General features: G+C 35.3%; 1 protein-coding gene across 1 annotated transcript; it reads right to left on the minus strand.

The window, feature by feature from the left end:
* Positions 1-7,130: 7,130 nt before the first annotated feature.
* On the minus strand, positions 7,131-7,734 carry LOTGIDRAFT_155087 (hypothetical protein; the record flags this gene model as incomplete). Its single annotated transcript, XM_009065593.1, has 2 exons — positions 7,131-7,204; positions 7,386-7,734. The coding sequence occupies 2 exons, from the start codon at positions 7,732-7,734 to the stop codon at positions 7,131-7,133; spliced, it is 423 nt and encodes a 140-aa protein (XP_009063841.1).
* Between the last annotated feature and the right edge of the window lie 2,141 nt (positions 7,735-9,875).

Here is a 9,875-nt window from a genome sequence, read left to right on the forward strand (position 1 = left end):
AACTCATACGTTAGGTTCTTACATGGAAATAACACACACGAACATTGTTCACATAGAAATGGTTTTGAACTCCGTTCGTGTGTGTTATTTCCATGTAAGAACCATACATAGTTTCGTATGTGTGGAACTCTTCTTTGAGAAGTCACCCTGATGTTTAACAATTTAATCTTTTGAAGGACATAAAGAAGTAGACAAACATTTAATAAATAAGAAAAATATCATGGATATACTATTGTCAGTTTTACTATTATTTTTATGTTTTCTAAAGATTCCAGTTTTTAATTTAAACGTTGCTAAAATATAAGGAAATATTAGACATGCAAACGGATTGCATCCAAATTGTTAGTATCTCAAGTAAATTTTCATCGGAATCACACTTGGGCTGATGTCAATCGAGAACCGATTGCTTACAAACTCACGTTAAGAGTTGAGAGTTATCGTTATGGCGCTAATTAAGGTAATTTTAGCGATGATAAGTTGACAAGTTAATTATGTCAGTTTATTGTTTTAACAATAACGTTAGACACCACTGAAAATGAGAGTAGTAATTCAACTTCACGAGTGAAACGAATGGAATAATTATAGTCAAATTACGTACTGGGCTATTATGATGCTTTATAAATTTCGCACGTCAATAATTATATATATTATAGTAGAGAGATGAGAGAATTAAACAGGGTTCAAGTTAGGCTAGAACTAGAGACTTCTTCGAAAGAAATGATATAATAGAAAAACAGCAGATTTTACCTCTGCTTAGCGCTTTTCAATTTCAGTATTAATGGTTGATCTACATAGAGGTTCCCTCGCCCCATAGCGATTACCAGTTGCGTATGGTCGCGAATACGAAATATTGGTAATGAATTACGAACACGCATTTATTTGTTATAGGTTTCAAAAACAAAACATAGGTGATCGGAAAAACGGAAAGTAGAGTTGCACTCTACTTGCACCATGGCGTTCACCGTTTCGCCTACATGCATTTTAGACTTTAGGTACGCAACAAGTTGCTCTCACTGTAGTAGGCTACTTATACATTAACCATAGCCAGTAAAAATAGTGATCACAAGAACTTACTTATATAGGTTTTATAGGCATGAGCAACATGCAGGCAGGTGATAACCTTCGCTCGCAGAGTAAGTGGGGAAATTTTGAACATGTTCTCTGCTAACACGATCAGTTTATATGCAACAGACACAGATGAGCTCGACTTATGCGATATATCGGTGAACAGGTTTTTAGTTATTGCCCTTGATGTGGCAAACGACGTAACTTCTGATCCTAATTAAGGACTTACTATAGTTTATCACCTGTCATGTCTTTCGGATAAGTTAGAAAGTTTATGGAATGTATTTTGGCAAAGGGACAATGATACTTGGCTTACGGGTGTATGGAATGACAGCAACAAGCTTAGGTTCTATAGGACTTTTAAACATGGAATTAGCACGGGCGCTTATTTCTAAAAAGTTAATAAATTATCACAGAGGCGGATATCATCACGTCTAATATCTGGATAACTCTGACTTAGAAGAGAGATTGGAAGGTGTACCCACCACCAGAAAGATAAGAACGCATTGCTGCCCTTTTATGTCTAGTCGACTGTAACTTTACGAAATAATTTTAAGAGGTCTCATAAGCCGAAGTAGGCTGGCATTTTTTTTATAATAATGTAATTATTTAATGTTTTTATATTCTATATATATGGATAGTGACACTTAATTTTAAATAAATATATTATTATTATTCTATCTAAAATTGATAATGGATGTAAGCTTTGAGATAATGGCAGTCATGGTGTGACTGGAATCATACTTGCTGCCTCTGATGAATACAGGTCCTTTCCATCTTACTCGTTCCTTTCCTCGTCTTTGAGTCCTGTCGGCTACAATTTGCTAAAATTGAATGTTGTAAAATTGTTAAAGAAAAGTTGTTAGTGAAACTACTGCTTTACAGTTCTCTACCGCCTGAATGTACGGTTGATTTCCGTAGCAGAGATAATGGTTAAAATAATTAATCATGTAAACTATTCATACACTTTGTATGCACACTATTATTTATGAAATTGTAAATTATCAATATAATCCAGGAATTCGGTAACCGGGTCACAACTGGCTAGTAAAGTAGGATTAACTCGAGACTATAAACTGAATGAAACGGATCATTATAGTCTTAGTATTCTAGTCGTTTCCACACTTTGCTTTGCATCTGTAGCTGGATACCGAAGGACGTGGCAAATTAATTTTATCTTGAACTTTCTAGATATGGCATGGCACTAGAGATATTAAAAAAAAAAAATTAGAACGTAAAAAATGTTACGCGAGCCAAATCTTTGCTCAGACAAATTCTAATGGGACATGGGGTTTATTGTTCTAACCCGTTTGGACACATTGTTGCGTAGGGCAAATCTTCATCAATATTGGGTGAAATATATATCTGTATATTGAAGTTGTCATCTAAAGTAACGAATTCCGACCAAAAATATCACTTTCTTACTCTTCAAGGCTATTCACACCATCGAGGCCAGATAATGAACATACTGTATTATTATGGAAAAAAGTGTAACCGCATGCAATTGACTGAATGCCATCCTAGTCTCGACGATACATTTCAACATGAAATTTAAATATCTTGGAACCAAAATTAACAGAGTAATTGTCATAGAAAATGATATTTTTATTCATCGTAGGGTGAAGGTTTCTTTCAAATATAAGAAATAATTCTTTGTTAAGAAATTGATGAAGTTCAATTTGGTGTTATTTATCTTATGTAAATATGATCTATAATAATTGAGCCGTTTAAGATAATCAATGCAGCATAGGTTGTATTTATTAACTTGTGATGTAACATAACACTAAGATTAAATATAATAAAATAATGTAATAACATGTATTATCTCTTTATCGTTTCAACTTTTACGCAAGGAAACAAAAGGAATAGTTTTGATACGGATCTTTGAAATATCTAGAGTACATAGCTTGAGGCACAATAAGTTTTTGTAGTGATCGTGTTGAGCTTTTCCCGGAGAATATAGATATATATGATAATCAATATTTAAATATGAAAGAAACAAACCTAATTTACCTATAAGGGTTTATGAAGTCTAAAGATGCTCTGCCTTAGGTGTTACAAGAGAACACGACGATCTTATCACTTTAACTAAGTCAAGTCGTCAAATGTATTACAGCTTAGGGCAAAGGGTTTTCTTTTCATAAATTCAGAGAGGAAAATATCACATAAAATATTTTAAACTATTTAAAGATACACTATCTGAATAAGCGTATTAAGACAATTGCTGATGGTACAGAACTTTAAGATCTTGGGTTTAATCCCTACATCCAGTCCAGATAATATCGGGCCAGTTGATCGATGTGAAAATCTAGCTGCTAACCTTGAATAAGCGACGCAATACCAGTGGGTACAAGATGTACAGTAAAACTATATAAATTTGAACGACATTTGGAAGCGTAGAGCACATAAAACAAACAACACAAGGGAATATATTATGGTATAACACACTTCTTTAATAAAAAAAAAGTACGAAGCTGTTGATGACAGTTAAATAAGTCGAATTAGTTTGCGAACTTTACCTTTACAGAATGGCTGAAGGATGCACGGATACTATACATGCATTTGACAATGTTACTGGAATTTAAGAGCGGTAGTTCTGGAGCCTTCATTGCATTCAAGTACAATGTTCAATTTTGATAGGCCAGTTAAGTGACAGATTCACCATTTTCGGAGGTTCATTTGCGCCTTGAAAATAAGTAAATAGTCTTCAGAAGTTCTAGAACTGTACGAAACTCGCGCTAGAACTAGAAAGTTCACTTTTTAATTATTTCGTTCACAATTGAGGTATCCGAAAGGCTTCTTTATATATTCTGATACGTCGCAGTTGTGGACGAATGAGTCTACCGTATAAGATAGAGATTTGTTGTTGCAGGTCTAATAAATAAACACCAGGTCCTTGATGCACGTTGGCCTATGCATAAAACATAACACGAACGAATCGAAATAACGAAAAAAATGTAACATTTGGATATCCTTTTTATACGCCTTCATTATAATATAATTGGCTTGTGAAGGCAATAGAGACCACAGTTTTATCTGATTTGAATGAAATTTGGTGTGATCATTTATATTAATGAGATCTTGGACGATCGCATTTGACGATCTTTCGATGAACGGTGTTTGAGTTATTGCCCCTGACTTATGAAAAACGCGTCAAAATATGGTTGTGAACACAATAGACTGCAGTTTCATCTAATTTAAATGAAATTTGGTGTGAATATTTATAATGATGAGATCTTGGACAAGTTCGAATTTGGCTATCTTCCGATGAACGGAATTTGAGTTATTGCCCTTGACGCATCAAAATTTGTTGGCGATAGAGGGGACAGTTTATGACAGAATTTTATTAAATAATGTGTGTTTGTTTAGTCAACAATATCTTGCACAAATTAGATTTTTGGTATGATTTGACACAGATAGGTGACCGCCCTTGATATACTAAAAATGTATCAGGAAAGTGGGCGTATCTTGCTAGGCAACCACTTGTTTCTTCTAACCGGGAAATTAGTAAAATTCAACACCGGTTGTATTTTATCAAATGTTAAAGCGAAATTAGCATACATGCCTGTTTAATACCGCTAAATAGGCCTATTGAGAAGTTATATTTTAGTATTTTTCCATGAAATAAAGCGAAATAGACAACTATGATTAATATTATTGAATATTCGCCAAGTAGACACCTGCTCTTAGACAGCCCTGTCGCCAGGAATGAATTTGAGCTGGGTCTCTTAGGAGCTAAGGGGCCAATCCGGTGAAAATGTACAATTTATTAACTCGGCGCCAAACACCTTGGTTTAGTAGTTAGAAAATGCAAATAAATCAATCTGAACTGAGGAGGGGTTGTTGGGGCTTAATTCTCTCTTGCCAACTTCCTAGACCTAACTCAACGATGGATCTGCTCTTAAATAAACAGCAAGACATACAAAGCCCAGATAGAGTGTCTGACGCCGCCGTCCATGGATCTGCGTTTTCCGATATACTATAGCCCACACATACACGCCTCTCGTAAAAAAAGGAGGTTAACTTTTTTGTTGTTAATGAGACTATTATTACTACTATTTAAATAATAGCAATAGCAAAATAATATTATCACTCAAAGGTGTCCCCCAACCTGCAGTAAAACGTAAGAATGCTATGGAGGAATTCATGTAAGTATGCTTTGCACAGATCCGGCAACTCGAGAACAGTCATGGAAATAGCGACTATGTGCTTCTTATTCTGAAAGAGGAAACCCTAGGCTAAGCCTATAATAATTTTCCTGGTAAAATATGAATTCATCACTTAAAACACCTAGGCCTATGTAAGTTGCTGAAAATAGGTTTACGGACTTCTTATTCTTCACAATTTCCACGGCGTATAGCATGGATAAGTAGTATGTCGAGTTTGCAGATAAAAGTAACGATTCGTCAATAAAAAAAATAACGATATATCTTGTCTGCGAATGCTGTATATACCATTTACGCCACGGCTTCATTGTCTTATAACTGAAGCAAGCTTCCAACAATATTAACATTCTAAAATGGGGATTTTATAAGTGAAATAATCAATAAAAAGCTTTTCAAAAATATCGTCTTAATCAAATCAATAAATTATGTTTCATGACAAATTCTACATGCTGACGACGTTTGAGGCTTGTTTTTAATATTTTTTTTTTATTTTTTATTAATTTAACCGATTTTTATACGCCCACATGAATATGTGGTCGTATATCATCGTCGCCCCCTGTCCGTCGGTCAACATTCTTGTGGACACATTAGACTAGTTTTCATTTTCTTGTAATGAAACTTGGTGTGAGCATTGGGATTGATAAGAAGTTCGAATTTGACGATTTTTCGATGAACGGTTTTTGAGTTATTGCCCTTGACTTAGTAGAATCGCGTCTTAATATTTTATTGGGCACAGTATAGGCTACAGTTTTCAATGGATTTAGATGAAACTTGGTGTGAGCATTGAAATTGATATGATGGCAGTCATGTTCGAATTTGATGATTTGTCGGTGAACGGTTTTTGAGTTATTGTCCTTGTTCTTGAAAATGCATTTAATTTTTAGCACATAAAAACTCTAGAAGGCACAATTATTGATGGATTTTGGCGAAACGTTGTGTGAGTGTTTGTTATCAACCAAGGATGAACCCTGTCGAAAATTAAAAGAATTGAAAAATATTAAAAATGAGTTATTGCCCTTGTTATTGAAAACACATTCAATTTTTAGCTCGTAAACGCCTAAAGGCCTAATTCTTGACAGATTTTGACAAAACTTAGTAATATTATACAGTATTGCCCCAAAAAGTTCAAAAGAAGTGTAAGATTTCTTGTCAGGTAATTGTCACTATTTGACAAATATTTTTGTTAAAAATCTAAGCTGCCAGTGGGTGTATATTTCCTGGCTTTAACTTTTCTGGTTGTCTTAAAGTTAACATTTTTTTAAGGCAAGTTTGTTAACGCCAATTTGACCAACGTCACGTTACAGGCGTGGACTATAGTTCTATTTATCTCTATGGTATTGACCCCTTTAATCAAACATTAGTCTGCGATATCAGTCATCTTGAACCAAACAATTAAAATATTAAACATATATAAAATTCCAATGTTGAACTAATTATGCATTCCATTATGCAATATTAACAGCGGCCACGACAATAAACATGCCCCTTAAAAATTGTATTACAACGCACCAAATCAATTCTATTTTAAAAACTTTCTTTTTCCAATCTGATTAGGATGCTTGCATTGAATCTCATACCCTCAACTCCCACCCCCTTTACAGTCTTGGTGCAGAAAAAGCAAGACGTGAAACTCCATTCATTTCATTTCATTTAGGTAGGTAGGTAGATGACAAGTTAACGTTCGCTTCCAGTGGATGCTGATATCGCAAACTAGGTAGTTGTTGGTGGTTGGATTGGTTCAAATTGGATGATTCTGTGTTGTTGGCTTGGTTGTTGATTCTTCGTTAGATCTGGTCGGGTCGAATGACATGGCGGTGGAACTCGGCCCTGGATGGTGTGGCGTGAGTTAATCGATCTCCTTCATTCTTCCAAACACGTTCTGATCATGGTATTTCTTGTTTATTGGTAGTTGAATGGTAGTCGTTGGTTTGGTTTGGTTAGATTATCTGTTGTCTGTTGGAAAACTAGAAGATCTGAAAAAAAAAAGAAAAAAAAAAGAAAGTGAGAAAAGAGGGAGGAAAAAAATAAAAGGGGGAAAAGCTTTCAACAAAATGGGGAAAGATGTTCTCAGATGTTTCTGCAATGAAACTTGCTAAATTGATTGGATATAATTAAAAAGTGTTAAGAAACTTTGAGTTTAAAAACTTAGCCTACCTGTTCCGAAACAGATTTGGTTATAAAATGGAAGATTAGTTCCATTATCGTATACCAGTGGTCCTTGGGTGGAGCCAAAACATTCTGTATAGTGAGTGGTATGCCGTTGGTTTCCAGGTACTCTGTAAGTGGCTTTGAGCGGGTTTGAGTACAGTGCATTGAATACGGACATGCGACCTTGTGGCAACGTGGCCGCAGCGACATTTAATGCGGTGACTGGTGGTCTCGTAGTACGTTGTTGGTCTGGAGTCTGGTTACCACTTTGCAGATGGCTACAGATGGATGGTTTGGTTTGTTTTGGTATCTTCGGATCAATCTGGTATCTTGCCGTGTCGAGGTTCCGTAACATGTCGGCTTATTTCTGGTTGCTCCTAGAAGATACGATACTGCTGAATTCCGAATAGGAGTATTCTACAGGCTCGATATCCTCCAGACTCAGACTTTCCTTGGCACAACGGTCTGCTTGATCATTGCCAGGAATGGAGGCGTGCGATGGAACCCATACTAATTCAATCTTATGGTCGTTGTTGGTTTGGTAGTTGTGTTTCATTTACAGTTTGCGTATACGTCCTTCAAAAATTTTGGCTGTTACAATTATTAAATCAGATTAAATTTTAAAGTAGTATAAGGTTTTACAAGAGATACTCTCTTATAGAAGCAATGGTCTAAATCACGACTAAGTAGCGACTCTGGATAAAAACATTGGAATACATCAATTTGATAGGAAATTACCTACTTCTGGAGAGAGATTTACAAGATAAACAAATAATTCAGAAATGCAAAGCGATTGTTTCAGAGAGTTAATGAAAGGGTTTTTAATCTACCATAGACAAGAATATTACTAAGAATGAAGATAGTGTTCGTTGAGCTATTCTTCTCCAGTAGATGGGAGGTAACCTTTATTTAAATTAAAACCACAAATAATTATTATTATGTCTTCGATATTGTTGTTGCTAATTCTAGAATATACAATTGACTAACATCTTCATGGTCTGTTTCAATATTTAATTTTCTAAATAATGAACCATTGAGAATAAATCAGTAATAATCTGAAACGCATAAGAAACGTAATTTATGAAAATACTGATAAAAACTAAATTTGCAAATTCTGTGGCAAATAAATCCTGTATTTAAAATTTTCAATTGATGGCAGAGCTGGTGTAGGAGGGCGAACGTTATGTGCGTAGTTGTGTTATGGAACGGGACCCACGTCGCGACTCAAGCCAGAGAGTTGTAAATGTGGTCCTTCAGAATAGTAGTCCAGGTAGCGGTATTAGGCCTACCATTGCCAAAGTTCTCAAAACTCTAAATCGCACCTTTTACCTCGTCACTTAACAAGACAACACCCGTACCCGCACTGTCAGTTACCATGAACTTCCTCCAGTGGCACAATATCCATGCCTTGTCCAGCCCGGATTTGAATCCTGTGGATGATTATATTATATCCATAGAAACTTCAAAGGACATATCTGTATTTTACTAGGATAACAACTTAGGTTCGCAGTTAAGGATCCTTTCGACCAGATTGTTCATGGCCAAAACTCTTGGTATTGATCTTTCCCGGATTATCCATACCCATTTACATCTGGGTCGACTGTAAAGATGACTTATGAGGAGACATAGAGTAAACTTAGATAAAGGCATTCATAATAAAAATCCGTACAAGCAACACAATTCCATGAACCCAAAAATTCTCGGGTTATGCTATTCTTAATTCCACGTATTACTACCGTTTATCAACTACGATTAGTTTCTTGCATAACAAGAGTTACGTAGGAAGTAATGAGATCAAAGCAGTGTCAATGGCCGTGAGCACCTTGTTGGATCCGCCATTGAATTAATTGCGGGAAATCAATATCAAGTTATAGGTCAGTTAAACGTAAAATGACAATGACACAAATTTTTCTTTTCTTTTCTGTTTTATCAACCTGTTGTGATACAATTCTCTTGGTATCCAATTTCTGTCTAATAAATTTTGGATAATGAAATATATTGACGAAAATTAGCTCTAATATAGAGAACATAAACCGCCTTTTCTTTAATCCAACAGGGGTTTTGCCTACAGATGCTGTTTTTTTTTACTACCAATGCCAGCATTGGCGCCATGCCCAGAAGCCACCACCTTTAAAAATATAAAAGCAAACCAGTTTTGGAAACTATTATAAATTATGAAGTAAAGACTGACTGGACAGTTTCAGTAAAATTACTAAAAATCTCGAATACCAACTCTGAGGATAAGCGTTTCATATTGAGGGCTGACAACCAGAGGTGAATATCTCCATTTCTTCCAAATTTTGATTTATTTTCAAATATATATTATGCACAAATTTTGTGTTTTTATATCAATAAATAATTGTTATCCACCCATAGCAGATTGTACACAATATGCACTTTTAGCCGATTTCTTACTGCCAGAAGTGAATACGTTGGATATGTTCATTTCTGGCAGTAATTGGTATGCAAGTCATCGAGTGATCTCCCTTAGACAAA

The sequence above is a fragment of the Lottia gigantea genome (genome assembly GCF_000327385.1).
Source record: "Lottia gigantea unplaced genomic scaffold LOTGIsca_7, whole genome shotgun sequence".
Lineage (NCBI taxonomy): Eukaryota > Metazoa > Mollusca > Gastropoda > Lottiidae > Lottia > Lottia gigantea.